Source organism: Balearica regulorum, unplaced genomic scaffold (assembly GCF_011004875.1).
Source record: "Balearica regulorum gibbericeps isolate bBalReg1 unplaced genomic scaffold, bBalReg1.pri S39, whole genome shotgun sequence".
NCBI lineage: Eukaryota > Metazoa > Chordata > Aves > Gruiformes > Gruidae > Balearica > Balearica regulorum.
This window is the reverse complement of record NW_022679030.1, coordinates 1-27756: the sequence shown is the minus strand read 5'-3', so window position 1 is coordinate 27756 and position 27756 is coordinate 1. Positions and strand designations below refer to the sequence as shown.

The following is a 27756-nucleotide window of genomic DNA, read 5'->3' as shown; positions in this document are numbered from 1 at the left end:
TTTATGTTACAGGAGTCCTCCAAGGAGGAACAGATTCCAGAAGTGGTGGACAATGCAGTAACCCCTTTGGTATGGGCAAGTGAAGTTCCGGCACGATCCAAACTGGCAGAACCGGCAAAGGTGACTTTAAAACCTGGGGCCAAGCCGGTAAGACAAAAACAGTATCCTATTAAGTGGGAGGCTCGAAAGGGATGAGAGGAATTAACCATAAAAGTTTTAGAATATGGGCTGTTAGTAGAATGTGAATCAGAATACAATACCCCTATATTACCAGTAAGGAAATCAGGAGGTAAGGAATACTGATTAGTTCAGGATTTAAGGGCCGTAGATCAAATAGTTCGAGATATACACCCAGTCGTGGCCAATCCATACACTTTCCTGACCTCTTTGAAGGAGGAACATAAATGGTTTACTGTACTGGATTTAAAGGAGGCCTACTTCTGCATACCTCTGGATACAAAAAGTCAAAGCATATTTGCTTTTGAATGGGAAAGTCCTGCTACCGGATGAAAAACGTAACTAACGTGGACTGTGCTTCCACAGGGATTTAAAAATAGCCCTACAATATTTGGAAATCAATTGGCAAAAGAGTTAGAAATGTGGAAGAAACAGAATCAAGGAGAAGGGATATTATTACAGTATGTGGATGACATCCTGATAGCAGCAGGAAGCAAAGAAACATGTTTTAAAATGACCATCAGTTTATTGCATTTCCTGGGCCAAGGAGGATATAGAGTTTCTAGAAACAAGGCCCAGATGGGGAAAGAAGCAGTGATTTATTTGGGATTTGAGACATCTCAAGGACAGAGACAATTGGGAAGCGAAAGAAAAGAAGCCATTTGTCAGATCCCCGAACCTAGCAGTCCAAAGGAACTGAGAGTCTTTCTGGGAATAATTGGGTGGTGTTGACTCTGGATTCTAAATTATGGACTGTATGTGAAACCCCTATATGAAGCCCTGAAGGAATCCAAAGACCAATACTTGATTTGGACACCTGAATGCCACTAATCATTTAAAGAACTCAAAAAGGCATTAATGATGGCCCCTGCATCGTGTTTACCTGATCTAACCAGACCTTTTGAGCTGTTTGTGCACGAAAGGCAACATCTGGCCCTTGGAGTGCTGGCGCAACGGCTGGGATCCTGGAAGCGGCCGGTGGGGTGCTTCTCCAAACAACTTGACACCGTGAGTAAAGGATGGCGGGGATGTTTGCGTGCCGTGGCAGCAACGGTGCTGCTGATTCAGGAAGCTGGAAAATTGACTATGGGCCAAAAGAGAGTGGTATATGTACCACATATGGTAATAACTGTCTTAGAACAAAAGGGGGGTCACTGGCTATCCCCTAGCAGAATGTTGAAAGACCAGGTTGTCCTATTGGAATAAGATGATGTGGAATTAAAAACCACAGCAACTGTAAATCCGGCAATGTGCCTGTCAACAGAAAATCCTACCGAGAAATTGGAACATGGTTGCCTGCTGACCATTGAACAAGTTTATTCCAGCAGACCAGACCTGAAGAACAAACCTTTGAAGGATCCTCATCTGGAACTGTTTGCGGATGGAAGCAGTTTCGTGCAAGAAGGAAGGCGAATAGCCGGGTATGCTGTTGTCACCGCCACCAAGATATTGGAATCAGGGACGGTACCTGCCAATACATCAGCGCAGAAAGCAGAACTGGTGGCGCTAAAGCAGGCTTTACGGATGGCAGAAGGGAAAAGGGTAAACATATGGACGGATTCCAAATATGCATTTGGTGTGATCCATGCTCATGGAGCTATCTGGAAAGAGAGAGGACTGTTATCAGCCCAAGGATCACCAATAAGACATAAGGAGGAAGTTCTTCAACTCCTACAAGATGTGCAGGAGCCGAAGGAAGTGGCCATAATGCATTGCAAGGCACATCAATTTGGTCAGACGGCTATAAATATAGGTAATCGATTGGCAGATAAAACTGCAAAGGAGGCTGCTGAACAAGGTGTCCTTGCACTAGTACCAGTAAAACAGATGAAAATTCCAAATTTAAAAGCAAGATTCAGTAAACTAGGTGAACAATTGGCAGAGCACTTAAAGGCATCTCAGAATATGGAAGGATGGTGGGTAACACCAGAAAATAAGGCAATAGTAACCCCACAAGTTATGTTAGAACTTGCAAAAGAGAAACATGAGCAGACACACTGGGGTATAGATGCTATGGTTACAAGTTTGAGAATATCTGTAACGTGTCTAGGATAGGAAAATATGAGTGGAAGTATTGAAAAGTTATTATTTCAAAACTTCCAAAGGGGGGAAGTGTAACTGTGGGATAGGGGTCGTGAAACAGAAACTATAGAATCAGGTTGAGCTAATTAGTTTGTAACCAAGGTAATAGGTAATGAAGCTAACTGACCATGGCAAGGTACACTGCTGCTGCGTTCCATGTACAGTCCCTACCAAACTGAACAATAGGTTTGGAGATCTTAATCTTATTAAGGGAGTTGCTATGGACAGGTGAACCTACAACAAGGGTACTGCGCATGCCTGCACGAAGAGGGACACCCAGCGGACACGGGTGCGAGACCACTGACGACCATCAGAGACCCCTTGAGGACCACTGACTCCAATCACTGAGCATGTGTGATGGGGAGGAGAATATGGAAATGGATTCTAAGAAATGATTCTCATAGGACTGCCTTTTCTGAGAAAGATGATGAATATGTATGTTTTGCTCCTACATAACCTGTGTGTTGGTGATCACCTGGCATGCACGTTGGGTGGAGCTATCCCCCGTGCATCCAGCGCTGCAATAAAGAATGCCTGCCTTTTAACACTACATTGGTGTTCCGAGGTTGATTCCCGGATTTCGGTGACACCTGGAAGCACTCCAGGTCAGGCTGGTCGGGGCTGTGAGCAACAGGAGCTTGTTGAAGATGCCCCTGCTGAGGGAGGAGATGACCTTCAGAGGTCCCTTCCCACCCAAAATGGTCCTTTGATGGATTCTATCCCACCCCGTCCCCTCTCACCCACTGCAGGTGTCCCGGTGGCCGACGTCTTCCTGGTGCGACCACTGGCGTTGGGTGAACCCAACACGCTGGTGTGTCTGGTGGGAAACGTCTTCCCGCCAGCGGTGGAGATCAGTTGGCAGCTGGACGGGGTCCCTGTCACCCAAGGGGTCACCCACACCCACTACACCCCCACGGCCGACCTGGCCTTCGTCCGCTTCTCCTACCTGCCGGTGACGCCCAGCGCTAGTGACGTCTACACCTGCATGGTCACCCATGAAGGGGACAACTCCTCCGTCATTGCCTACTGGGGTGAACATGGGGACGGGGACGGGGCTGCTGGGGAGACACCAGTGACCCTCTGCGTGTCTCCCCTTAGTGCCCCAAACCCCCGACCCCTCCAAGGCGCTGGAGACAGTGCTGTGCGGTGCTGCCATGGCTCTGGGCATCCTCCTGGGGCTGCTCGGCATCACCATGATCCTGGCGGCACGCCGGAGAGCCCACAGTACGGCCCGGATGCCGGGGTGTCCCCTCGCAGAGGGGGGGCTGTGATGAGGGAGGGGGTGAGGAGGCAACTGTCACCAAATCCCCTCTTGTGTCCCCCACCCAGGCTGAGCACAGGATGGTGCAGAGACCGGCACCACTCATTGTAGGAGTGGAGATGGTGGGGGGGGAGGGGGAAGGTGGGAATAAGCTCCCTCCTGCCCCGCCCCAACCCCCCAGCAATTAAACTCCTCATCTGTGGCTGCGCCCCGTGTCCTCGCCTGTCCCCCACCCCGTGTAGTGCTGGCTTCTCCACTGTCTGATATTGGGGTTCAGCTGCATCACGCCCCCCAAAGAGCCATCCCAGAGGAGCGTGCCTCAGTTTCCCCACTGGGGAAGGCTGGGAGATGGCTGCAGCCATGACTTCTCCGCTGTCTGATATTGGGGTTGGGCTGGTTCATACCCCATCCCCAAAGAGCCATTCCCCAGAGGCGTGCCTCAGTTTCCCCACTGCCAAAGGGTGGAGGTTGCTGCCAAAGGCAGCAGCTGGCCACAGGGAGGACGTGGTGGTGGCTTCTCCGCTGTCTGATATTGGGGTGCAGCAGGATTGCACTGCCCAGAGAGCCACACCCAAGAGGTGTGCCTCAGTTTCTCCACTGGGAAGGGACAGGCGGGATTCCCGCGGTGCCAAGCCCAGCCCTGGGGTGAAGCCCTGTGCTGCCCATCGCTGGTGATGTGGGGTGCTGGGGCCAAATGCCTGGGGATAAGCCCTGAGGAGGAGCAGGAGGAGGAGGCGGAGGACGAGGAGGGAGCGGGCCGGTGGTGTGAATGAAGGTCAGGCACTGCAGGGAGAGACCGGAGCTCACCTGCTGTGCCGGATGCACGGGCACCCACCGTGGCCCGTGTGGGTGCTGGGGGTGCTGGGGCTGGTGCTGAGCTGCTGGGGGGCAGGTAGGATGTGGGGGGACAGGGGCGTGCAGCGGGTTTGGGGGTGTCCAACCCCTGGGGACCCTGCCCACCCCCGCGTCCCCCTCGTAGGCACCTTCCTGGGCCCAGACGGTGATGCGGTGCAGTTAGCCCTGCGGCGCACAGGGGCTTTGCACAGGGGCATCGTGCACAGGGGCTTTGCACGGGGACGTGGCATAGGGTTTGGGGTGGGGTGTTGCATGGGAGTGGTGCATGGGGGTTGCACGCGGGTGTTGCATGGAGCATTGCATGTGGATGGTGCATTGAATGTTTCACGAGGATGTTGCATGGAGCATTGCAGAGGGATGTTGCACAGGGACATCGCATGGGGACATCGCATGGGTGGGGAGGGGACTCACTGACTGTCCCCCCTCCCCGCTCCATCACCACCCCAAGCCCGCATCATCCCCTCCAAGACGGGCAACGCCCGGGCGCCCGTCCTCCTCACCTGCCCCGTCTGGCGCTTCTACAGGGACTGTGGCCCGGGGTGACACAGAGCCTCCTCACCCCCTCTACTCCCTCTTGCAGGTTACACTGCCCTCCCCGGAGACAACTCCCCTGCAGGTAATGGCACATCCAGCCCGTCCCTGCCCCCTGTCCCCAAGGGGCATGTCACCCCTTCTGCTACCCCGTCTGCTCCCCAGGCAGCATCTGAGGACCCCCAGGACTGTGACCTCCCGGCCCCAATGGCCCCCCCGTGTCACCGTCACCTTGGGGTGACACTGCGGTGCCAACAATAACGATGCTGCGTGGCAACTGGGTGGTTTTGTACAGGGGAACCTGTGGTGTCCCACTGAGGGGACACCCCCCCAACCCCCACACCCCCCACACACCCCCCATGGCACGAGCGGGGCCTGGTAGGAGCGGTGACACGTGCATTGGGCACAAGTGATGCCAGGCACGAGGGACACTGGACACAAGCGATGCCGGGCACAAGCAATGTCAGGCACGAGGGACACCAGGCGCAGGCAGGGCCAGGCACATGCGGTGCCTGGTGACAGAGATGCCGCCATAAGGGACACTGGGCACAAGCGGTGTCCGGCTGGGGTGGGTTGACCCTGGCTGGAGGCCAGGTGCCCCCCAGAGCAGCTCCATCACTCCCCCTCCTGTACTAGACAGGGCAGAAAAGGGTAACGAAAGGCTGGTGGGTCGAGAGAAGGACAGGGAGAGATCACTCACCAATTATCATCATGGGCAAAACAGACTCAACTTAGAGGAAAAAAGTCATCTAATTTCTTACCAAGCAAAAGAGAGTAGAGCCATGAGAAATAAACCCAAATCTTCAAACACCTCCCCCCAGCCCTCTCTTCTTCCTGGGCTCAACTTCACTCCCCAATTCTACCTACACCCCCCCAGCAGCACAGGAGGACGGGGAATGGGGGCTGTGGTCAGTTCATCACCCCTTGTCTCTGCTGCTCCTTCCTCCTCAGGGGAAGACTCCTCACACTCCTCCCTGCTCCAGCGTGGGGTCCCTCCCACGGCAGACAGTCCTCCACCAACTTCTCCAACGTGAGTCCTTCCCACGGGCTGCAGTTCTTCACCAACTGCTCCAGCGTGGGTCCCCCACGGGGTCCCAAGTCCTGCCAGCAAACCTGCTCTGGCGTGGGCTCCTCTCTCCATGGGGCCACAGGTCCTGCCAGGAGTCTGCTCCAGCGTGGGCTTCCCACGGGGTCACAGCCTCCTTCAGGTGCCTCCACCTGCTCCAGAGTGGGGTCCTCCAGGGGCTGCAGGTGGAATCTCTACACCCCCTCATCCTCCCTCCATGGGCTGCAGGGGGACAGCCTGCTTCACCATAGTCTTCACCACGGGCTGCAGGGGAATCTCTACGCCAGTGCCTGGAGCACCTACTCCCCCTCCTTCTGCACTGACCTTGGTGTCTGCATGTGTAACTCCTCGAAGCAGGAGGTACAGTTAGTATAAAACAAGGTACGTTACATGGCTCATAGGAACCTGGAGAAAGGAAGGAGCTTTGTGGGATTTAAGGAAAAGTAACTGGATGGAAAATGTTTTCCCCAAGAACTAATAATAATAATATTTTTTGATAAGAAGGTGGAACCCCCGTCTCCTCAGGCCATGGTCGGGGTTTTACTCTTTTTCGGCAGCCCTTTAGCAATGTGCAGGCCACCCCGTAAGCGTGGCTGAGACTGCTCGGGCTCCAGCAGCCGGGAACTCATTTACACCGAGGCCGGCAAACGCAGATTGGCCGTCCCTGCACATGTGCACACCCGTGGTGCACGCGCCTGCGTGAGAGCGTGTGCGTGTGCCTGCTGGGAGTCCACGCGCAGCTTGGCTCGTGCCGGGTGCTGGGGTGGGCAGCTCTGACAGTCACATCGTCGAAGAACAGGGAAACCCCACGGGGAGACCGCGCTCGCTCCCGCCCGTGCGCTAAGAGTGGGTGCTGAGACGATGCCCTGTTTCACCGGTGGCCGCCGTGGGGCCCTGTCGTGGTTCAGCCCCACTGGCAGCTGAGCACCACGCAGCCACTCGCTCACTCCTCACCCCCGCTGAGGTGGGCAGGAGAATGGGAAGGAAAAGGCAAAACCTGGTGGGTTGCCCAAAGCTCCCTCCAACCTGGCCTTGAACACTGCCAGGGAGCCAGGGGCAGCCACAGCTTCTCTGGGCAACCTCTGCCAGGGCCTCGCCACCCTCACAGGGAAGAATTTCTGCCTCACATCTCATCTCCGTCTCCCCTCCTCAGCTTAAACCCATTCCCCCTTCTCCTGCCACCACGCTCCCTGATGAACAGTCCCTCCTCATCTTTCTTGGAGGCCCCTTCAGGTACTGGAAGGCCGCAGTTGCTTGGAGGAGAACATTGTTGGCCAAAGCAGCCTTCTGATGACACATTTGGACCCCAAACCTTGAGGAAAATGCACTTTTTTCTGGAGGTGTGATGGGAAAACAGAGAGAAACTTGGTGCATTCTTGCCAACGATTGTGGAGGAAAACATCTCAGACACCAACTGTGGGATGACCAGGAGAAAAAGGTGGAAAATTTGGATTTATTGCTGCTTCTTTTGGCCCCTCTAACAACCAGCCCTGTGTCACTCCATCCCATTGGTGGCCCGATAAGTCACTGTGTCATGCTGCTCATAGAATCACAGAATCATAGGTGGTTTGGGTTGGAAGGCACCTTAAAGATCATCTAGTTCCACCCCCCCCCGCCGTGGGCAGGGACACCCTCCACTAGCCCAGCTTGCCCAAAGCCCCCTCCAACCTGGCCTTGAACACTGCCAGGGAGCCAGGGGCAGCCACAGCTTCTCTGGGCAACCTGTGCCAGGGCCTCGCCACCCTCACAGGGAAGAATTTCTGCCTCACATCTCATCTCCATCTCCCCTCCGTCAGCTTAAGCCCATTCCCCCTTCTCCTCTCACCACCCTCCCTGATGAACAGTCCCTCCCCATCTTTCCTGTAGGCCCCTTCAGGTACTAGGCGGCCGCAATTAGGTCTCCCCGGAGCCTTCTCTTCTCCACGCTGAACAATCCCAATTCTCTCAGCCTGTCCTCATAGCAGAGGGGCTCCAGCCCTACGATCAACTTCGTGGCCTCCTCTGCACTCGCTCCAACAGCGCCATGTCTCTCCGCTGAAACCGGGGCAGGCCCCACCTCAGCGCTGGCACCAGCCCCAGGGAGGTGATGGCCATGTGACGATGGGCAGCGGTGGCCATGGCACTGTGATGTCACTGTGCGTTTGTGACACGGGCGCCCTGGCTGGTACAAAGGGAGCTGCTCCCAGAGCTGGGGAAGCATCTGGAGGAGAACCCAACCTGGGTGCTACTGGGCAGGAGTTTGGAGAGGAGTCGCCAACGACCTGTCCTGTGTCCGCCGTGCAGTGGAAGGCACCCCACGGAAAAGAGGAGGTGAGGGCAGAGAATGCCCACGGTCCCCGCAGGCCTCGGCCGGGGGTCTGCGCGTGTCTGCCAGCGGCGGGGGGGAAGGCAGCTGCCTGGGCCGGGGCAGGGCCGGGTGGGGAGGACGCATGTGTGCTGCTGGGGCTTATGGGGGGGGGCGGGGGGGGACCGGTCCCGGGTGCCCCCCACCCACCCCCTCCTGCCACGTGCCCAGCCCCCCCCGGCTGGCGCAGGCCCAGCCGGGCACAGAACTAGTGCGTGTGCGCGCACAGGACCGCTGCCTGCGGGGGCTGCAGGCGCGTGACTACAGGTGGCTGACGGTGCTCCTCTCTGGGGGGAGGCTCCCGTGCCAGCCCTGGGCAGCCCTGACCGTGACCGTGACCGTGGCTCCCCCCGCGCAGGTCCAGCCATGCAGCTAGAAGCCGTGAAGCAAGGCCTCCGCATGCTCTGGGAGCAACTGGCGCAGCGTTTTGCGTGGTCGGTAAGGCGCACGCAGCCGCTGCGGTGTCTGGTAGGTGTGGAGCGTTGCCCGTGTCCCCGGGGGGCTGGGGCTGCGAGACCTCTGGAGATCATCTTGTCTCGTGCCCTGGCCCCTGCTCGAGCAGGGCCAGCAAGAGCCAGGCGCTCGGGACCACGTCCAGGCGTGGACCGTGTCCAGCGTTGGGCCTGGGGGTCCCTCTGTCTGCCCGCAGTGCCTGCAGGGCTGGGAAGGAGAGGGGACGCCAGGGCAAAGGCAGTGCCCAAAGGGAGCCGGGAGGGGATAAGGCGGAGGGCAGTGCGCTCGTGGGAGTGTGCCGGTGCCCTGACGGCTGCTCCTCTTCCCCTCCTCTCCCGCAGCAGAACTTCCAGAAGGAAAAGAGGGAGACACCCGCAAGCCTGGAAGAGGCGCAGAAGGGAGAGGGGAGAAGGAGGCCCATCCTGACAGGCTCCGGGAGGGGGGTGCCAGTGCACCCAGCTAGCGCCGGCCGAGCCGGGCACAGGGCGAGGGACCGCTGGCCGGGGGCGGGTGTGCAGGCGGCTGATGGGCGCTGGGGCGTGGGAAGCTGGGGCAGCACCACGGGCGAGGCGGGTCTACGTCTGTGCCAGGGAATCTGATGGTTCCCCATTCCTGCAGGCAGCAGAGGCTCCGGGGACCGATGGAGGAGCCGGCACAGATTCTGTGCAGAGCTCCACCAACATGGCAAAGAGCAAGGAGCTACTGCAGCATATGGTAGGTGTGGAGTGGCTCCCGGTCCGCGGGGGCCGGGGCTGCAGGCCCTGAGCCCCTGCTCTCCTTTCCGCATGCAGGAGGAGACGCATCGGGATGTGCGTGAAGCCATAGACAAGTTCAACAGCAAGGTCGGTGTCCTCTCCTCTGCACAAGTCCCAGGGCAGAGTCGGCTGGGGCTGAGAGCTTTGAAGGGACTTCTGGAGGTCATCTTGTCTTGACCCGCTCAAGGAGGGTCACCTCACGCCGGTCGCCCAGCGGCTCTGGGCAGGAGCGTGACCGGGGAGGACGTTTTCCCCAGACACTGGGGGCATCCACCACTTACTTCCCTATGCCTGGCCCTGCCAGTCGCCCAGTCTCCCAGTGCCCTGGGGCTGGAGGGGGGTGAGGGTGCCCAGGTCCCAGCCCAGCCGCCCGCACGATGCGCCCGTTGTTTTGCAGGGGGACAAGCACTATGCCCAGATGAAGGCCTGGCTGCAGGAGGACAAGCGCTACAATGAGGTAGTGCCAAAAGTGCTGGGGGAAAACGGGTGGGTGCCCACGGGCCCTGCGCGACTAGGGGGGGCTGGAGGAGGGCCGCGGCGGGCTCAGGGACTCAGACCCTTCCTTCTCCCAGGTGCTGCGCCAGGAAATAGGGCAGCTTGAAGAGGCAGTGGAGCAGGAAGAGATCTGGTGAGCTGGGCCCCTGCCCCACACGGCTGTCCGGTGGGGGGCCTCTGCGGCACCCGGAGCGATGGGGCTGCCAGTGCCGGTGCCAGGCAATGGGGTGGGGGGGGACGTGCAGCACGCACATGTGCAGCATGTGTGACAGGGGAGCCCAGTCCCTGCCTGGGGTGGGGTATGTTTGGAAGGGGACCCCCCGCGTGGCCGTGGAGGTCCGTAACTCGTCCAACCAAGCCCTGTTGCCTGCAGGCAGCAGCAGAGGAAGAAGGAGGCAGAGGCGCCGCAGACTGTGCTGCCGGAGGTGGTGGAAGCACAGCTGGTAAGCGGGAGAGGGGTCCGTGGAGGTCAGAGCCATGCGTGGGCTGTAGTCCCGCGCAAGGCGGAGGGGCACCGCGCAACCCCAGCTGTCCCGACCGCGCGGCAGTGCCTGACAAGTGTCCTTGCTCTGTGTTGACCTGCAGGAGAGGGACCTGCTGGCAAGGAGACGTGGCTTCACGTATTGGCTGCAGTGAGTGTCCCCTCTGGGTCCCCTGGGGCCCGCTCCCGGGCAGCGGCTGCGATGGGCCGCACACCTGCTCCAGCCGCCGGGGCTCACAAGTCCAGGCTGCTGGGGAGCTGCTGGCCGGCTGTGGCCTTTGCCGCTGGCGAGTGCTCAGCGTCCGTTTACCCTGGGCCGGGGCGTTCTCCCAGGCTTGCGGAGTCTCCTGCCCCACCCTGCCCGAGGCAGCAACGCGAAACGGCTGGGGAGGCAGCCCCCGGGACTCCCAGGACAGCCCCCTCCATCCCATAGGCAAGATGGGCTGGCGATGCATCCACCCTGCCCTCTCTCCCATCCCTCTTCTGCCCCACAGGATACTCTGCCTGCTCCTGCTGGGCCTGCAGCTGGCCGTCGGCTTCGCTCTGGCTGCTGCGGTGCTCTACGCCGCCTCCTACGACCCCGAGCTCTTCTACCGCCTGCTGCCGCATCTGCTGTGTGAGGAGACCTACACCCACCTGGCCTACGCCCTGGGAAAGATCCTCCCCGTGGCCAGTGAGGGGCTGCTGCCCTTTTGACAGCCCCCGCCAATAAAGCCTTTTCTGTCTCCACCTCCATCTGCTCGGGCGTCTTTGCTGGGGCTCAGGGAGAGGGTCCTGCCCCGCGTGCCGCTCCCCCCAGCCCCTCCAGGCCAGGCCCAGTCTCATCTGCAAGGCACCGGGCGCCGCCACCCTGCCTGCCGCAAGCCAGGCCCCTGCGTGCCAGCCTCACCCGGCATCCCTCCCTCCCTCCTCCCTCCTCCCTCCCTCTGTCCCCGCAGGATTGATGGCGCTGGATAGTCAGGTGGAACCCCTGGTCTCCTCAGGCCATGGTCGGGGTTTTACTCCCCCTTTTCGGCAGCCCTTTAGCAATGTGCAGGCCACCCCGTAAGCGTGGCTGAGACTGCTCGGGCTCCAGCAGCCGGGAACTCATTTACACCGAGGCCGGCAAACGCAGATCGGCCGTCCCTGCACATGTGCACACCCGTGGTGCACGCGCCTGCGTGAGAGCGTGTGCGTGTGCCTGCTGGGAGTCCACGCGCAGCTTGGCTCGTGCCGGGTGCTGGGGTGGGCAGCTCTGACAGTCACATCGTCCGAAGAACAGGGAAACCCCACGGGGAGACCGCGCTCGCTCCCGCCCGTGCGCTAAGAGTGGGTGCTGAGACGATGCCCTGTTTCACCGGGGGCCGCCGTGGGGCCCTGTCGTGGTTCAGCCCCACTGGCAGCTGAGCACCACGCAGCCACTCGCTCACTCCTCACCCCCGCTGAGGTGGGCAGGAGAATGGGAAGGAAAAGGCAAAACCTGGTGGGTTGCCCAAAGCTCCCTCCAACCTGGCCTTGAACACTGCCAGGGAGCCAGGGGCAGCCACAGCTTCTCTGGGCAACCTCTGCCAGGGCCTCGCCACCCTCACAGGGAAGAATTTCTGCCTCACATCTCATCTCCGTCTCCCCTCCTCAGCTTAAACCCATTCCCCCTTCTCCTGCCACCACGCTCCCTGATGAACAGTCCCTCCTCATCTTTCTTGGAGGCCCCTTCAGGTACTGGAAGGCCGCAGTTGCTTGGAGGAGAACATTGTTGGCCAAAGCAGCCTTCTGATGACACATTTGGACCCCAAACCTTGAGGAAAATGCACTTTTTTCTGGAGGTGTGATGGGAAAACAGAGAGAAACTTGGTGCATTCTTGCCAACGATTGTGGAGGAAAACATCTCAGACACCAACTGTGGGATGACCAGGAGAAAAAGGTGGAAAATTTGGATTTATTGCTGCTTCTTTTGGCCCCTCTAACAACCAGCCCTGTGTCACTCCATCCCATTGGTGGCCCGATAAGTCACTGTGTCATGCTGCTCATAGAATCACAGAATCATAGGTGGTTTGGGTTGGAAGGCACCTTAAAGATCATCTAGTTCCACCCCCCCCTGCCGTGGGCAGGGACACCCTCCACTAGCCCAGCTTGCCCAAAGCCCCCTCCAACCTGGCCTTGAACACTGCCAGGGAGCCAGGGGCAGCCACAGCTTCTCTGGGCAACCTGTGCCAGGGCCTCGCCACCCTCACAGGGAAGAATTTCTGCCTCACATCTCATCTCCATCTCCCCTCCGTCAGCTTAAGCCCATTCCCCCTTCTCCTCTCACCACCCTCCCTGATGAACAGTCCCTCCCCATCTTTCCTGTAGGCCCCTTCAGGTACTAGGCGGCCGCAATTAGGTCTCCCCGGAGCCTTCTCTTCTCCACGCTGAACAATCCCAACTCTCTCAGCCTGTCCTCATAGCAGAGGGGCTCCAGCCCTACGATCAACTTCGTGGCCTCCTCTGCACTCGCTCCAACAGCGCCATGTCTCTCCGCTGAAACCGGGGCAGGCCCCACCTCAGCGCTGGCACCAGCCCCAGGGAGGTGATGGCCATGTGACGATGGGCAGCGGTGGCCATGGCACTGTGATGTCACTGTGCGTTTGTGACACGGGCGCCCTGGCTGGTACAAAGGGAGCTGCTCCCAGAGCTGGGGAAGCATCTGGAGGAGAACCCAACCTGGGTGCTACTGGGCAGGAGTTTGGAGAGGAGTCGCCAACGACCTGTCCTGTGTCCGCCGTGCAGTGGAAGGCACCCCACGGAAAAGAGGAGGTGAGGGCAGAGGATGCCCACGGTCCCCGCAGGCCTCGGCCGGGGGTCTGCGCGTGTCTGCCAGCGGCGGGGGGGAAGGCAGCTGCCTGGGCCGGGGCAGGGCCGGGTGGGGAGGACGCATGTGTGCTGCTGGGGCTTATGGGGGGGGGCGGGGGGGGACCGGTCCCGGGTGTCCCCCACCCACCCCCTCCTGCCACGTGCCCAGCCACCCCCGGCTGGCGCAGGCCCAGCCGGGCACAGAACTAGTGCGTGTGCGCGCACAGGACCGCTGCCTGCGGGGGCTGCAGGCGCGTGACTACAGGTGGCTGACGGTGCTCCTCTCTGGGGGGAGGCTCCCGTGCCAGCCCTGGGCAGCCCTGACCGTGACCGTGACCGTGGCTCCCCCCGCGCAGGTCCAGCCATGCAGCTAGAAGCCGTGAAGCAAGGCCTCCGCATGCTCTGGGAGCAACTGGCGCAGCGTTTTGCGTGGTCGGTAAGGCGCACGCAGCCGCTGCGGTGTCTGGTAGGTGTGGAGCGTTGCCCGTGTCCCCGGGGGGCTGGGGCTGCGAGACCTCTGGAGATCATCTTGTCTCGTGCCCTGGCCCCTTCTCGAGCAGGGCCAGCAAGAGCCAGGCGCTCGGGACCACGTCCAGGCGTGGACCGTGTCCAGCGTTGGGCCTGGGGGTCCCTCTGTCTGCCCGCAGTGCCTGCAGGGCTGGGAAGGAGAGGGGACGCCAGGGCAAAGGCAGTGCCCAAAGGGAGCCGGGAGGGGATAAGGCGGAGGGCAGTGCGCTCGTGGGAGTGTGCCGGTGCCCTGACGGCTGCTCCTCTTCCCCTCCTCTCCCGCAGCAGAACTTCCAGAAGGAAAAGAGGGAGACACCCGCAAGCCTGGAAGAGGCGCAGAAGGGAGAGGGGAGAAGGAGGCCCATCCTGACAGGCTCCGGGAGGGGGGTGCCAGTGCACCCAGCTAGCGCCGGCCGAGCCGGGCACAGGGCGAGGGACCGCTGGCCGGGGGCGGGTGTGCAGGCGGCTGATGGGCGCTGGGGCGTGGGAAGCTGGGGCAGCGCCACGGGCGAGGCGGGTCTACGTCTGTGCCAGGGAATCTGATGGTTCCCCATTCCTGCAGGCAGCAGAGGCTCCGGGGACCGATGGAGGAGCCGGCACAGATTCTGTGCAGAGCTCCACCAACATGGCAAAGAGCAAGGAGCTACTGCAGCATATGGTAGGTGTGGAGTGGCTCCCGGTCCGCGGGGGCCGGGGCTGCAGGCCCTGAGCCCCTGCTCTCCTTTCCGCATGCAGGAGGAGACGCATCGGGATGTGCGTGAAGCCATAGACAAGTTCAACAGCAAGGTCGGTGTCCTCTCCTCTGCACAAGTCCCAGGGCAGAGTCGGCTGGGGCTGAGAGCTTTGAAGGGACTTCTGGAGGTCATCTTGTCTTGACCCGCTCAAGGAGGGTCACCTCACGCCGGTCGCCCAGCGGCTCTGGGCAGGAGCGTGACCGGGGAGGACGTTTTCCCCAGACACTGGGGGCATCCACCACTTACTTCCCTATGCCTGGCCCTGCCAGTCGCCCAGTCTCCCAGTGCCCTGGGGCTGGAGGGGGGTGAGGGTGCCCAGGTCCCAGCCCAGCCGCCCGCACGATGCGCCCGTTGTTTTGCAGGGGGACAAGCACTATGCCCAGATGAAGGCCTGGCTGCAGGAGGACAAGCGCTACAATGAGGTAGTGCCAAAAGTGCTGGGGGAAAACGGGTGGGTGCCCACGGGCCCTGCGCGACTAGGGGGGGCTGGAGGAGGGCCGCGGCGGGCTCAGGGACTCAGACCCTTCCTTCTCCCAGGTGCTGCGCCAGGAAATAGGGCAGCTTGAAGAGGCAGTGGAGCAGGAAGAGATCTGGTGAGCTGGGCCCCTGCCCCACACGGCTGTCCGGTGGGGGGCCTCTGCGGCACCCGGAGCGATGGGGCTGCCAGTGCCGGTGCCAGGCAATGGGGTGGGGGGGGACGTGCAGCACGCACATGTGCAGCATGTGTGACAGGGGAGCCCAGTCCCTGCCTGGGGTGGGGTATGTTTGGAAGGGGACCCCCCGCGTGGCCGTGGAGGTCCGTAACTCGTCCAACCAAGCCCTGTTGCCTGCAGGCAGCAGCAGAGGAAGAAGGAGGCAGAGGCGCCGCAGACTGTGCTGCCGGAGGTGGTGGAAGCACAGCTGGTAAGCGGGAGAGGGGTCCGTGGAGGTCAGAGCCATGCGTGGGCTGTAGTCCCGCGCAAGGCGGAGGGGCACCGCGCAACCCCAGCTGTCCCGACCGCGCGGCAGTGCCTGACAAGTGTCCTTGCTCTGTGTTGACCTGCAGGAGAGGGACCTGCTGGCAAGGAGACGTGGCTTCACGTATTGGCTGCAGTGAGTGTCCCCTCTGGGTCCCCTGGGGCCCGCTCCCGGGCAGCGGCTGCGATGGGCCGCACACCTGCTCCAGCCGCCGGGGCTCACAAGTCCAGGCTGCTGGGGAGCTGCTGGCCGGCTGTGGCCTTTGCCGCTGGCGAGTGCTCAGCGTCCGTTTACCCTGGGCCGGGGCGTTCTCCCAGGCTTGCGGAGTCTCCTGCCCCACCCTGCCCGAGGCAGCAACGCGAAACGGCTGGGGAGGCAGCCCCCGGGACTCCCAGGACAGCCCCCTCCATCCCATAGGCAAGATGGGCTGGCGATGCATCCACCCTGCCCTCTCTCCCATCCCTCTTCTGCCCCACAGGATACTCTGCCTGCTCCTGCTGGGCCTGCAGCTGGCCGTCGGCTTCGCTCTGGCTGCTGCGGTGCTCTACGCCGCCTCCTACGACCCCGAGCTCTTCTACCGCCTGCTGCCGCATCTGCTGTGTGAGGAGACCTACACCCACCTGGCCTACGCCCTGGGAAAGATCCTCCCCGTGGCCAGTGAGGGGCTGCTGCCCTTTTGACAGCCCCCGCCAATAAAGCCTTTTCTGTCTCCACCTCCATCTGCTCGGGCGTCTTTGCTGGGGCTCAGGGAGAGGGTCCTGCCCCGCGTGCCGCTCCCCCCAGCCCCTCCAGGCCAGGCCCAGTCTCATCTGCAAGGCACCGGGCGCCGCCACCCTGCCTGCCGCAAGCCAGGCCCCTGCGTGCCAGCCTCACCCGGCATCCCTCCCTCCCTCCTCCCTCCTCCCTCCCTCTGTCCCCGCAGGATTGATGGCGCTGGATAGTCAGGTGGAACCCCTGGTCTCCTCAGGCCATGGTCGGGGTTTTACTCCCCCTTTTCGGCAGCCCTTTAGCAATGTGCAGGCCACCCCGTAAGCGTGGCTGAGACTGCTCGGGCTCCAGCAGCCGGGAACTCATTTACACCGAGGCCGGCAAACGCAGATCGGCCGTCCCTGCACATGTGCACACCCGTGGTGCACGCGCCTGCGTGAGAGCGTGTGCGTGTGCCTGCTGGGAGTCCACGCGCAGCTTGGCTCGTGCCGGGTGCTGGGGTGGGCAGCTCTGACAGTCACATCGTCCGAAGAACAGGGAAACCCCACGGGGAGACCGCGCTCGCTCCCGCCCGTGCGCTAAGAGTGGGTGCTGAGACGATGCCCTGTTTCACCGGAGGCCGCCGTGGGGCCCTGTCGTGGTTCAGCCCCACTGGCAGCTGAGCACCACGCAGCCACTCGCTCACTCCTCACCCCCGCTGAGGTGGGCAGGAGAATGGGAAGGAAAAGGCAAAACCTGGTGGGTTGCCCAAAGCTCCCTCCAACCTGGCCTTGAACACTGCCAGGGAGCCAGGGGCAGCCACAGCTTCTCTGGGCAACCTCTGCCAGGGCCTCGCCACCCTCACAGGGAAGAATTTCTGCCTCACATCTCATCTCCGTCTCCCCTCCTCAGCTTAAACCCATTCCCCCTTCTCCTGCCACCACGCTCCCTGATGAACAGTCCCTCCTCATCTTTCTTGGAGGCCCCTTCAGGTACTGGAAGGCCGCAGTTGCTTGGAGGAGAACATTGTTGGCCAAAGCAGCCTTCTGATGACACATTTGGACCCCAAACCTTGAGGAAAATGCACTTTTTTCTGGAGGTGTGATGGGAAAACAGAGAGAAACTTGGTGCATTCTTGCCAACGATTGTGGAGGAAAACATCTCAGACACCAACTGTGGGATGACCAGGAGAAAAAGGTGGAAAATTTGGATTTATTGCTGCTTCTTTTGGCCCCTCTAACAACCAGCCCTGTGTCACTCCATCCCATTGGTGGCCCGATAAGTCACTGTGTCATGCTGCTCATAGAATCACAGAATCATAGGTGGTTTGGGTTGGAAGGCACCTTAAAGATCATCTAGTTCCACCCCCCCTGCCGTGGGCAGGGACACCCTCCACTAGCCCAGCTTGCCCAAAGCCCCCTCCAACCTGGCCTTGAACACTGCCAGGGAGCCAGGGGCAGCCACAGCTTCTCTGGGCAACCTGTGCCAGGGCCTCGCCACCCTCACAGGGAAGAATTTCTGCCTCACATCTCATCTCCATCTCCCCTCCGTCAGCTTAAGCCCATTCCCCCTTCTCCTCTCACCACCCTCCCTGATGAACAGTCCCTCCCCATCTTTCCTGTAGGCCCCTTCAGGTACTAGGCGGCCGCAATTAGGTCTCCCCGGAGCCTTCTCTTCTCCACGCTGAACAATCCCAACTCTCTCAGCCTGTCCTCATAGCAGAGGGGCTCCAGCCCTACGATCAACTTCGTGGCCTCCTCTGCACTCGCTCCAACAGCGCCATGTCTCTCCGCTGAAACCGGGGCAGGCCCCACCTCAGCGCTGGCACCAGCCCCAGGGAGGTGATGGCCATGTGACGATGGGCAGCGGTGGCCATGGCACTGTGATGTCACTGTGCGTTTGTGACACGGGCGCCCTGGCTGGTACAAAGGGAGCTGCTCCCAGAGCTGGGGAAGCATCTGGAGGAGAACCCAACCTGGGTGCTACTGGGCAGGAGTTTGGAGAGGAGTCGCCAACGACCTGTCCTGTGTCCGCCGTGCAGTGGAAGGCACCCCACGGAAAAGAGGAGGTGAGGGCAGAGAATGCCCACGGTCCCCGCAGGCCTCGGCCGGGGGTCTGCGCGTGTCTGCCAGCGGCGGGGGGGAAGGCAGCTGCCTGGGCCGGGGCAGGGCCGGGTGGGGAGGACGCATGTGTGCTGCTGGGGCTTATGGGGGGGGGGGGGGGGGGACCGGTCCCGGGTGCCCCCCACCCACCCCCTCCTGCCACGTGCCCAGCCCCCCCCGGCTGGCGCAGGCCCAGCCGGGCACAGAACTAGTGCGTGTGCGCGCACAGGACCGCTGCCTGCGGGGGCTGCAGGCGCGTGACTACAGGTGGCTGACGGTGCTCCTCTCTGGGGGGAGGCTCCCGTGCCAGCCCTGGGCAGCCCTGACCGTGACCGTGACCGTGGCTCCCCCCGCGCAGGTCCAGCCATGCAGCTAGAAGCCGTGAAGCAAGGCCTCCGCATGCTCTGGGAGCAACTGGCGCAGCGTTTTGCGTGGTCGGTAAGGCGCACGCAGCTGCTGCGGTGTCTGGTAGGTGTGGAGCGTTGCCCGTGTCCCCGGGGGCTGGGGCTGCGAGACCTCTGGAGATCATCTTGTCTCGTGCCCTGGCCCCTGCTCGAGCAGGGCCAGCAAGAGCCAGGCGCTCGGGACCACGTCCAGGCGTGGACCGTGTCCAGCGTTGGGCCTGGGGGTCCCTCTGTCTGCCCGCAGTGCCTGCAGGGCTGGGAAGGAGAGGGGACGCCAGGGCAAAGGCAGTGCCCAAAGGGAGCCGGGAGGGGATAAGGCGGAGGGCAGTGCGCTCGTGGGAGTGTGCCGGTGCCCTGACGGCTGCTCCTCTTCCCCTCCTCTCCCGCAGCAGAACTTCCAGAAGGAAAAGAGGGAGACACCCGCAAGCCTGGAAGAGGCGCAGAAGGGAGAGGGGAGAAGGAGGCCCATCCTGACAGGCTCCGGGAGGGGGGTGCCAGTGCACCCAGCTAGCGCCGGCCGAGCCGGGCACAGGGCGAGGGACCGCTGGCCGGGGGCGGGTGTGCAGGCGGCTGATGGGCGCTGGGGCGTGGGAAGCTGGGGCAGCAGCCACGGGCGAGGCGGGTCTACGTCTGTGCCAGGGAATCTGATGGTTCCCCATTCCTGCAGGCAGCAGAGGCTCCGGGGACCGATGGAGGAGCCGGCACAGATTCTGTGCAGAGCTCCACCAACATGGCAAAGAGCAAGGAGCTACTGCAGCATATGGTAGGTGTGGAGTGGCTCCCGGTCCGCGGGGGCCGGGGCTGCAGGCCCTGAGCCCCTGCTCTCCTTTCCGCATGCAGGAGGAGACGCATCGGGATGTGCGTGAAGCCATAGACAAGTTCAACAGCAAGGTCGGTGTCCTCTCCTCTGCACAAGTCCCAGGGCAGAGTCGGCTGGGGCTGAGAGCTTTGAAGGGACTTCTGGAGGTCATCTTGTCTTGACCCGCTCAAGGAGGGTCACCTCACGCCGGTCGCCCAGCGGCTCTGGGCAGGAGCGTGACCGGGGAGGACGTTTTCCCCAGACACTGGGGGCATCCACCACTTACTTCCCTATGCCTGGCCCTGCCAGTCGCCCAGTCTCCCAGTGCCCTGGGGCTGGAGGGGGGTGAGGGTGCCCAGGTCCCAGCCCAGCCGCCCGCACGATGCGCCCGTTGTTTTGCAGGGGGACAAGCACTATGCCCAGATGAAGGCCTGGCTGCAGGAGGACAAGCGCTACAATGAGGTAGTGCCAAAAGTGCTGGGGGAAAACGGGTGGGTGCCCACGGGCCCTGCGCGACTAGGGGGGGCTGGAGGAGGGCCGCGGCGGGCTCAGGGACTCAGACCCTTCCTTCTCCCAGGTGCTGCGCCAGGAAATAGGGCAGCTTGAAGAGGCAGTGGAGCAGGAAGAGATCTGGTGAGCTGGGCCCCTGCCCCACACGGCTGTCCGGTGGGGGGCCTCTGCGGCACCCGGAGCGATGGGGCTGCCAGTGCCGGTGCCAGGCAATGGGGTGGGGGGGGACGTGCAGCACGCACATGTGCAGCATGTGTGACAGGGGAGCCCAGTCCCTGCCTGGGGTGGGGTATGTTTGGAAGGGGACCCCCCGCGTGGCCGTGGAGGTCCGTAACTCGTCCAACCAAGCCCTGTTGCCTGCAGGCAGCAGCAGAGGAAGAAGGAGGCAGAGGCGCCGCAGACTGTGCTGCCGGAGGTGGTGGAAGCACAGCTGGTAAGCGGGAGAGGGGTCCGTGGAGGTCAGAGCCATGCGTGGGCTGTAGTCCCGCGCAAGGCGGAGGGGCACCGCGCAACCCCAGCTGTCCCGACCGCGCGGCAGTGCCTGACAAGTGTCCTTGCTCTGTGTTGACCTGCAGGAGAGGGACCTGCTGGCAAGGAGACGTGGCTTCACGTATTGGCTGCAGTGAGTGTCCCCTCTGGGTCCCCTGGGGCCCGCTCCCGGGCAGCGGCTGCGATGGGCCGCACACCTGCTCCAGCCGCCGGGGCTCACAAGTCCAGGCTGCTGGGGAGCTGCTGGCCGGCTGTGGCCTTTGCCGCTGGCGAGTGCTCAGCGTCCGTTTACCCTGGGCCGGGGCGTTCTCCCAGGCTTGCGGAGTCTCCTGCCCCACCCTGCCCGAGGCAGCAACGCGAAACGGCTGGGGAGGCAGCCCCCGGGACTCCCAGGACAGCCCCCTCCATCCCATAGGCAAGATGGGCTGGCGATGCATCCACCCTGCCCTCTCTCCCATCCCTCTTCTGCCCCACAGGATACTCTGCCTGCTCCTGCTGGGCCTGCAGCTGGCCGTCGGCTTCGCTCTGGCTGCTGCGGTGCTCTACGCCGCCTCCTACGACCCCGAGCTCTTCTACCGCCTGCTGCCGCATCTGCTGTGTGAGGAGACCTACACCCACCTGGCCTACGCCCTGGGAAAGATCCTCCCCGTGGCCAGTGAGGGGCTGCTGCCCTTTTGACAGCCCCCGCCAATAAAGCCTTTTCTGTCTCCACCTCCATCTGCTCGGGCGTCTTTGCTGGGGCGCAGGGAGAGGGTCCTGCCCCGCGTGCCGCTCCCCCCAGCCCCTCCAGGCCAGGCCCAGTCTCATCTGCAAGGCACCGGGCGCCGCCACCCTGCCTGCCGCAAGCCAGGCCCCTGCGTGCCAGCCTCACCCGGCATCCCTCCCTCCCTCCTCCCTCCTCCCTCCCTCTGTCCCCGCAGGATTGATGGCGCTGGATAGTCAGGTGGAACCCCTGGTCTCCTCAGGCCATGGTCGGGGTTTTACTCCCCCTTTTCGGCAGCCCTTTAGCAATGTGCAGGCCACCCCGTAAGCGTGGCTGAGACTGCTCGGGCTCCAGCAGCCGGGAACTCATTTACACCGAGGCCGGCAAACGCAGATCGGCCGTCCCTGCACATGTGCACACCCGTGGTGCACGCGCCTGCGTGAGAGCGTGTGCGTGTGCCTGCTGGGAGTCCACGCGCAGCTTGGCTCGTGCCGGGTGCTGGGGTGGGCAGCTCTGACAGTCACATCGTCCAAGAACAGGGAAACCCCACGGGGAGACCGCGCTCGCTCCCGCCCGTGCGCTAAGAGTGGGTGCTGAGACGATGCCCTGTTTCACCGGTGGCCGCCGTGGGGCCCTGTCGTGGTTCAGCCCCACTGGCAGCTGAGCACCACGCAGCCACTCGCTCACTCCTCACCCCCGCTGAGGTGGGCAGGAGAATGGGAAGGAAAAGGCAAAACCTGGTGGGTTGCCCAAAGCTCCCTCCAACCTGGCCTTGAACACTGCCAGGGAGCCAGGGGCAGCCACAGCTTCTCTGGGCAACCTCTGCCAGGGCCTCGCCACCCTCACAGGGAAGAATTTCTGCCTCACATCTCATCTCCGTCTCCCCTCCTCAGCTTAAACCCATTCCCCCTTCTCCTGCCACCACGCTCCCTGATGAACAGTCCCTCCTCATCTTTCTTGGAGGCCCCTTCAGGTACTGGAAGGCCGCAGTTGCTTGGAGGAGAACATTGTTGGCCAAAGCAGCCTTCTGATGACACATTTGGACCCCAAACCTTGAGGAAAATGCACTTTTTTCTGGAGGTGTGATGGGAAAACAGAGAGAAACTTGGTGCATTCTTGCCAACGATTGTGGAGGAAAACATCTCAGACACCAACTGTGGGATGACCAGGAGAAAAAGGTGGAAAATTTGGATTTATTGCTGCTTCTTTTGGCCCCTCTAACAACCAGCCCTGTGTCACTCCATCCCATTGGTGGCCCGATAAGTCACTGTGTCATGCTGCTCATAGAATCACAGAATCATAGGTGGTTTGGGTTGGAAGGCACCTTAAAGATCATCTAGTTCCACCCCCCCCTGCCGTGGGCAGGGACACCCTCCACTAGCCCAGCTTGCCCAAAGCCCCCTCCAACCTGGCCTTGAACACTGCCAGGGAGCCAGGGGCAGCCACAGCTTCTCTGGGCAACCTGTGCCAGGGCCTCGCCACCCTCACAGGGAAGAATTTCTGCCTCACATCTCATCTCCATCTCCCCTCCGTCAGCTTAAGCCCATTCCCCCTTCTCCTCTCACCACCCTCCCTGATGAACAGTCCCTCCCCATCTTTCCTGTAGGCCCCTTCAGGTACTAGGCGGCCGCAATTAGGTCTCCCCGGAGCCTTCTCTTCTCCACGCTGAACAATCCCAACTCTCTCAGCCTGTCCTCATAGCAGAGGGGCTCCAGCCCTACGATCAACTTCGTGGCCTCCTCTGCACTCGCTCCAACAGCGCCATGTCTCTCCGCTGAAACCGGGGCAGGCCCCACCTCAGCGCTGGCACCAGCCCCAGGGAGGTGATGGCCATGTGACGATGGGCAGCGGTGGCCATGGCACTGTGATGTCACTGTGCGTTTGTGACACGGGCGCCCTGGCTGGTACAAAGGGAGCTGCTCCCAGAGCTGGGGAAGCATCTGGAGGAGAACCCAACCTGGGTGCTACTGGGCAGGAGTTTGGAGAGGAGTCGCCAACGACCTGTCCTGTGTCCGCCGTGCAGTGGAAGGCACCCCACGGAAAAGAGGAGGTGAGGGCAGAGGATGCCCACGGTCCCCGCAGGCCTCGGCCGGGGGTCTGCGCGTGTCTGCCAGCGGCGGGGGGGAAGGCAGCTGCCTGGGCCGGGGCAGGGCCGGGTGGGGAGGACGCATGTGTGCTGCTGGGGCTTATGGGGGGGGGCGGGGGGGGACCGGTCCCGGGTGCCCCCCACCCACCCCCTCCTGCCACGTGCCCAGCCCCCCCCGGCTGGCGCAGGCCCAGCCGGGCACAGAACTAGTGCGTGTGCGCGCACAGGACCGCTGCCTGCGGGGGCTGCAGGCGCGTGACTACAGGTGGCTGACGGTGCTCCTCTCTGGGGGGAGGCTCCCGTGCCAGCCCTGGGCAGCCCTGACCGTGACCGTGACCGTGGCTCCCCCCGCGCAGGTCCAGCCATGCAGCTAGAAGCCGTGAAGCAAGGCCTCCGCATGCTCTGGGAGCAACTGGCGCAGCGTTTTGCGTGGTCGGTAAGGCGCACGCAGCTGCTGCGGTGTCTGGTAGGTGTGGAGCGTTGCCCGTGTCCCCGGGGGCTGGGGCTGCGAGACCTCTGGAGATCATCTTGTCTCGTGCCCTGGCCCCTGCTCGAGCAGGGCCAGCAAGAGCCAGGCGCTCGGGACCACGTCCAGGCGTGGACCGTGTCCAGCGTTGGGCCTGGGGGTCCCTCTGTCTGCCCGCAGTGCCTGCAGGGCTGGGAAGGAGAGGGGACGCCAGGGCAAAGGCAGTGCCCAAAGGGAGCCGGGAGGGGATAAGGCGGAGGGCAGTGCGCTCGTGGGAGTGTGCCGGTGCCCTGACGGCTGCTCCTCTTCCCCTCCTCTCCCGCAGCAGAACTTCCAGAAGGAAAAGAGGGAGACACCCGCAAGCCTGGAAGAGGCGCAGAAGGGAGAGGGGAGAAGGAGGCCCATCCTGACAGGCTCCGGGAGGGGGGTGCCAGTGCACCCAGCTAGCGCCGGCCGAGCCGGGCACAGGGCGAGGGACCGCTGGCCGGGGGCGGGTGTGCAGGCGGCTGATGGGCGCTGGGGCGTGGGAAGCTGGGGCAGCGCCACGGGCGAGGCGGGTCTACGTCTGTGCCAGGGAATCTGATGGTTCCCCATTCCTGCAGGCAGCAGAGGCTCCGGGGACCGATGGAGGAGCCGGCACAGATTCTGTGCAGAGCTCCACCAACATGGCAAAGAGCAAGGAGCTACTGCAGCATATGGTAGGTGTGGAGTGGCTCCCGGTCCGCGGGGGCCGGGGCTGCAGGCCCTGAGCCCCTGCTCTCCTTTCCGCATGCAGGAGGAGACGCATCGGGATGTGCGTGAAGCCATAGACAAGTTCAACAGCAAGGTCGGTGTCCTCTCCTCTGCACAAGTCCCAGGGCAGAGTCGGCTGGGGCTGAGAGCTTTGAAGGGACTTCTGGAGGTCATCTTGTCTTGACCCGCTCAAGGAGGGTCACCTCACGCCGGTCGCCCAGCGGCTCTGGGCAGGAGCGTGACCGGGGAGGACGTTTTCCCCAGACACTGGGGGCATCCACCACTTACTTCCCTATGCCTGGCCCTGCCAGTCGCCCAGTCTCCCAGTGCCCTGGGGCTGGAGGGGGGTGAGGGTGCCCAGGTCCCAGCCCAGCCGCCCGCACGATGCGCCCGTTGTTTTGCAGGGGGACAAGCACTATGCCCAGATGAAGGCCTGGCTGCAGGAGGACAAGCGCTACAATGAGGTAGTGCCAAAAGTGCTGGGGGAAAACGGGTGGGTGCCCACGGGCCCTGCGCGACTAGGGGGGGCTGGAGGAGGGCCGCGGCGGGCTCAGGGACTCAGACCCTTCCTTCTCCCAGGTGCTGCGCCAGGAAATAGGGCAGCTTGAAGAGGCAGTGGAGCAGGAAGAGATCTGGTGAGCTGGGCCCCTGCCCCACACGGCTGTCCGGTGGGGGGCCTCTGCGGCACCCGGAGCGATGGGGCTGCCAGTGCCGGTGCCAGGCAATGGGGTGGGGGGGGACGTGCAGCACGCACATGTGCAGCATGTGTGACAGGGGAGCCCAGTCCCTGCCTGGGGTGGGGTATGTTTGGAAGGGGACCCCCCGCGTGGCCGTGGAGGTCCGTAACTCGTCCAACCAAGCCCTGTTGCCTGCAGGCAGCAGCAGAGGAAGAAGGAGGCAGAGGCGCCGCAGACTGTGCTGCCGGAGGTGGTGGAAGCACAGCTGGTAAGCGGGAGAGGGGTCCGTGGAGGTCAGAGCCATGCGTGGGCTGTAGTCCCGCGCAAGGCGGAGGGGCACCGCGCAACCCCAGCTGTCCCGACCGCGCGGCAGTGCCTGACAAGTGTCCTTGCTCTGTGTTGACCTGCAGGAGAGGGACCTGCTGGCAAGGAGACGTGGCTTCACGTATTGGCTGCAGTGAGTGTCCCCTCTGGGTCCCCTGGGGCCCGCTCCCGGGCAGCGGCTGCGATGGGCCGCACACCTGCTCCAGCCGCCGGGGCTCACAAGTCCAGGCTGCTGGGGAGCTGCTGGCCGGCTGTGGCCTTTGCCGCTGGCGAGTGCTCAGCGTCCGTTTACCCTGGGCCGGGGCGTTCTCCCAGGCTTGCGGAGTCTCCTGCCCCACCCTGCCCGAGGCAGCAACGCGAAACGGCTGGGGAGGCAGCCCCCGGGACTCCCAGGACAGCCCCCTCCATCCCATAGGCAAGATGGGCTGGCGATGCATCCACCCTGCCCTCTCTCCCATCCCTCTTCTGCCCCACAGGATACTCTGCCTGCTCCTGCTGGGCCTGCAGCTGGCCGTCGGCTTCGCTCTGGCTGCTGCGGTGCTCTACGCCGCCTCCTACGACCCCGAGCTCTTCTACCGCCTGCTGCCGCATCTGCTGTGTGAGGAGACCTACACCCACCTGGCCTACGCCCTGGGAAAGATCCTCCCCGTGGCCAGTGAGGGGCTGCTGCCCTTTTGACAGCCCCCGCCAATAAAGCCTTTTCTGTCTCCACCTCCATCTGCTCGGGCGTCTTTGCTGGGGCTCAGGGAGAGGGTCCTGCCCCGCGTGCCGCTCCCCCCAGCCCCTCCAGGCCAGGCCCAGTCTCATCTGCAAGGCACCGGGCGCCGCCACCCTGCCTGCCGCAAGCCAGGCCCCTGCGTGCCAGCCTCACCCGGCATCCCTCCCTCCCTCCTCCCTCCTCCCTCCCTCTGTCCCCGCAGGATTGATGGCGCTGGATAGTCAGGTGGAACCCCTGGTCTCCTCAGGCCATGGTCGGGGTTTTACTCCCCCTTTTCGGCAGCCCTTTAGCAATGTGCAGGCCACCCCGTAAGCGTGGCTGAGACTGCTCGGGCTCCAGCAGCCGGGAACTCATTTACACCGAGGCCGGCAAACGCAGATCGGCCGTCCCTGCACATGTGCACACCCGTGGTGCACGCGCCTGCGTGAGAGCGTGTGCGTGTGCCTGCTGGGAGTCCACGCGCAGCTTGGCTCGTGCCGGGTGCTGGGGTGGGCAGCTCTGACAGTCACATCGTCCAAGAACAGGGAAACCCCACGGGGAGACCGCGCTCGCTCCCGCCCGTGCGCTAAGAGTGGGTGCTGAGACGATGCCCTGTTTCACCGGAGGCCGCCGTGGGGCCCTGTCGTGGTTCAGCCCCACTGGCAGCTGAGCACCACGCAGCCACTCGCTCACTCCTCACCCCCGCTGAGGTGGGCAGGAGAATGGGAAGGAAAAGGCAAAACCTGGTGGGTTGCCCAAAGCTCCCTCCAACCTGGCCTTGAACACTGCCAGGGAGCCAGGGGCAGCCACAGCTTCTCTGGGCAACCTCTGCCAGGGCCTCGCCACCCTCACAGGGAAGAATTTCTGCCTCACATCTCATCTCCGTCTCCCCTCCTCAGCTTAAACCCATTCCCCCTTCTCCTGCCACCACGCTCCCTGATGAACAGTCCCTCCTCATCTTTCTTGGAGGCCCCTTCAGGTACTGGAAGGCCGCAGTTGCTTGGAGGAGAACATTGTTGGCCAAAGCAGCCTTCTGATGACACATTTGGACCCCAAACCTTGAGGAAAATGCACTTTTTTCTGGAGGTGTGATGGGAAAACAGAGAGAAACTTGGTGCATTCTTGCCAACGATTGTGGAGGAAAACATCTCAGACACCAACTGTGGGATGACCAGGAGAAAAAGGTGGAAAATTTGGATTTATTGCTGCTTCTTTTGGCCCCTCTAACAACCAGCCCTGTGTCACTCCATCCCATTGGTGGCCCGATAAGTCACTGTGTCATGCTGCTCATAGAATCACAGAATCATAGGTGGTTTGGGTTGGAAGGCACCTTAAAGATCATCTAGTTCCACCCCCCCCCGCCGTGGGCAGGGACACCCTCCACTAGCCCAGCTTGCCCAAAGCCCCCTCCAACCTGGCCTTGAACACTGCCAGGGAGCCAGGGGCAGCCACAGCTTCTCTGGGCAACCTCTGCCAGGGCCTCGCCACCCTCACAGGGAAGAATTTCTGCCTCACATCTCATCTCCATCTCCCCTCCGTCAGCTTAAGCCCATTCCCCCTTCTCCTCTCACCAC

At 62.4% G+C, this 27756-nt stretch overlaps 5 protein-coding genes across 20 annotated transcripts; all 5 read left to right on the top strand.

Moving 5' to 3' along the window:
- The first annotated feature begins 1425 nt into the window (after window positions 1-1425).
- LOC142599686 (HLA class II histocompatibility antigen, DP alpha 1 chain-like) lies at window positions 1426-9232 on the top strand. Its single transcript, XM_075741419.1, has 6 exons — window positions 1426-1567; window positions 3009-3290; window positions 3358-3483; window positions 4956-4991; window positions 8675-8788; window positions 9111-9232. The coding sequence occupies exons 1-6, from the start codon at window positions 1426-1428 to the stop codon at window positions 9230-9232; spliced, it is 822 nt and encodes a 273-aa protein (XP_075597534.1).
- A 28-nt stretch (window positions 9233-9260) lies between these two features.
- LOC142599694 (uncharacterized) lies at window positions 9261-11214 on the top strand. Of its 5 annotated transcripts, none has more exons than XR_012833227.1 (4): window positions 9266-9981; window positions 10097-10152; window positions 10302-10462; window positions 10605-11214. XR_012833227.1 is itself a non-coding variant. In XM_075741426.1 (4 exons), the coding sequence occupies exons 1-4, from the start codon at window positions 9943-9945 to the stop codon at window positions 11194-11196; spliced, it is 858 nt and encodes a 285-aa protein (XP_075597541.1). In that variant the 5' UTR covers window positions 9275-9942; the 3' UTR covers window positions 11197-11214. The 5 variants fall into 5 exon arrangements, 3 of the variants coding, with proteins under 3 accessions (XP_075597543.1, XP_075597542.1, XP_075597541.1); XM_075741426.1 differs by having other exon boundaries at window positions 9275-9981; window positions 10292-10462; XR_012833226.1 differs by having other exon boundaries at window positions 9338-9981; window positions 10393-10462.
- Window positions 11215-12219: 1005 nt separating this feature from the next.
- On the top strand, window positions 12220-16204 carry LOC142599695 (uncharacterized). Of its 5 annotated transcripts, XM_075741430.1 has the most exons (5): window positions 12220-12400; window positions 14101-14971; window positions 15087-15142; window positions 15282-15452; window positions 15595-16204. In XM_075741430.1, the coding sequence occupies exons 2-5, from the start codon at window positions 14933-14935 to the stop codon at window positions 16184-16186; spliced, it is 858 nt and encodes a 285-aa protein (XP_075597545.1). In that variant the 5' UTR covers window positions 12220-12400; window positions 14101-14932; the 3' UTR covers window positions 16187-16204. The 5 variants fall into 5 exon arrangements, 3 of the variants coding, with proteins under 3 accessions (XP_075597545.1, XP_075597544.1, XP_075597546.1); XR_012833229.1 differs by lacking the exon at window positions 12220-12400 and having other exon boundaries at window positions 13976-14971; window positions 15383-15452; XR_012833230.1 differs by lacking the exon at window positions 12220-12400 and having other exon boundaries at window positions 13976-14971; window positions 15292-15452.
- A 3133-nt stretch (window positions 16205-19337) lies between these two features.
- On the top strand, window positions 19338-21357 carry LOC142599683 (uncharacterized). Of its 4 annotated transcripts, none has more exons than XR_012833216.1 (4): window positions 19338-19960; window positions 20076-20131; window positions 20281-20441; window positions 20584-21354. XR_012833216.1 is itself a non-coding variant. In XM_075741415.1 (4 exons), exons 1-4 carry the CDS (start codon window positions 19922-19924, stop codon window positions 21173-21175), a joined length of 858 nt encoding a protein of 285 aa, XP_075597530.1. In that variant the 5' UTR covers window positions 19338-19921; the 3' UTR covers window positions 21176-21354. The 4 variants fall into 4 exon arrangements, 2 of the variants coding, with proteins under 2 accessions (XP_075597530.1, XP_075597531.1); XM_075741415.1 differs by having other exon boundaries at window positions 20271-20441; XR_012833215.1 differs by having other exon boundaries at window positions 19339-19960; window positions 20372-20441; window positions 20584-21351.
- An 840-nt stretch (window positions 21358-22197) lies between these two features.
- LOC142599692 (uncharacterized) lies at window positions 22198-26181 on the top strand. Of its 5 annotated transcripts, XM_075741423.1 has the most exons (5): window positions 22198-22378; window positions 24078-24948; window positions 25064-25119; window positions 25259-25429; window positions 25572-26181. In XM_075741423.1, exons 2-5 carry the CDS (start codon window positions 24910-24912, stop codon window positions 26161-26163), a joined length of 858 nt encoding a protein of 285 aa, XP_075597538.1. In that variant the 5' UTR covers window positions 22198-22378; window positions 24078-24909; the 3' UTR covers window positions 26164-26181. The 5 variants fall into 5 exon arrangements, 3 of the variants coding, with proteins under 3 accessions (XP_075597538.1, XP_075597537.1, XP_075597540.1); XR_012833223.1 differs by lacking the exon at window positions 22198-22378 and having other exon boundaries at window positions 23945-24948; window positions 25360-25429; XR_012833224.1 differs by lacking the exon at window positions 22198-22378 and having other exon boundaries at window positions 23945-24948; window positions 25269-25429.
- Window positions 26182-27756: the final 1575 nt, after the last annotated feature.

Coding starts and splice junctions, on each gene's coding strand:
- LOC142599686 (XM_075741419.1), top strand. CDS start 1,426: ATGTGCCTGTCAACAGAAAATCCTACCGAGAAATTGGAACATGGTTGC. Junction 3,291..3,357: donor CTCCGTCATTGCCTACTGGG/GTGAACATGGGG, acceptor GTCTCCCCTTAG/TGCCCCAAACCCCCGACCCC. Junction 3,484..4,955: donor GGCACGCCGGAGAGCCCACA/GTACGGCCCGGA, acceptor TCCCTCTTGCAG/GTTACACTGCCCTCCCCGGA.
- LOC142599694 (XM_075741426.1), top strand. CDS start 9,943: ATGAAGGCCTGGCTGCAGGAGGACAAGCGCTACAATGAG. Junction 9,982..10,096: donor AGGACAAGCGCTACAATGAG/GTAGTGCCAAAA, acceptor TCCTTCTCCCAG/GTGCTGCGCCAGGAAATAGG. Junction 10,153..10,291: donor GTGGAGCAGGAAGAGATCTG/GTGAGCTGGGCC, acceptor CATGTGTGACAG/GGGAGCCCAGTCCCTGCCTG.
- LOC142599695 (XM_075741430.1), top strand. CDS start 14,933: ATGAAGGCCTGGCTGCAGGAGGACAAGCGCTACAATGAG. Junction 14,972..15,086: donor AGGACAAGCGCTACAATGAG/GTAGTGCCAAAA, acceptor TCCTTCTCCCAG/GTGCTGCGCCAGGAAATAGG. Junction 15,143..15,281: donor GTGGAGCAGGAAGAGATCTG/GTGAGCTGGGCC, acceptor CATGTGTGACAG/GGGAGCCCAGTCCCTGCCTG.
- LOC142599683 (XM_075741415.1), top strand. CDS start 19,922: ATGAAGGCCTGGCTGCAGGAGGACAAGCGCTACAATGAG. Junction 20,132..20,270: donor GTGGAGCAGGAAGAGATCTG/GTGAGCTGGGCC, acceptor CATGTGTGACAG/GGGAGCCCAGTCCCTGCCTG. Junction 20,442..20,583: donor AGGTGGTGGAAGCACAGCTG/GTAAGCGGGAGA, acceptor GTTGACCTGCAG/GAGAGGGACCTGCTGGCAAG.
- LOC142599692 (XM_075741423.1), top strand. CDS start 24,910: ATGAAGGCCTGGCTGCAGGAGGACAAGCGCTACAATGAG. Junction 25,120..25,258: donor GTGGAGCAGGAAGAGATCTG/GTGAGCTGGGCC, acceptor CATGTGTGACAG/GGGAGCCCAGTCCCTGCCTG. Junction 25,430..25,571: donor AGGTGGTGGAAGCACAGCTG/GTAAGCGGGAGA, acceptor GTTGACCTGCAG/GAGAGGGACCTGCTGGCAAG.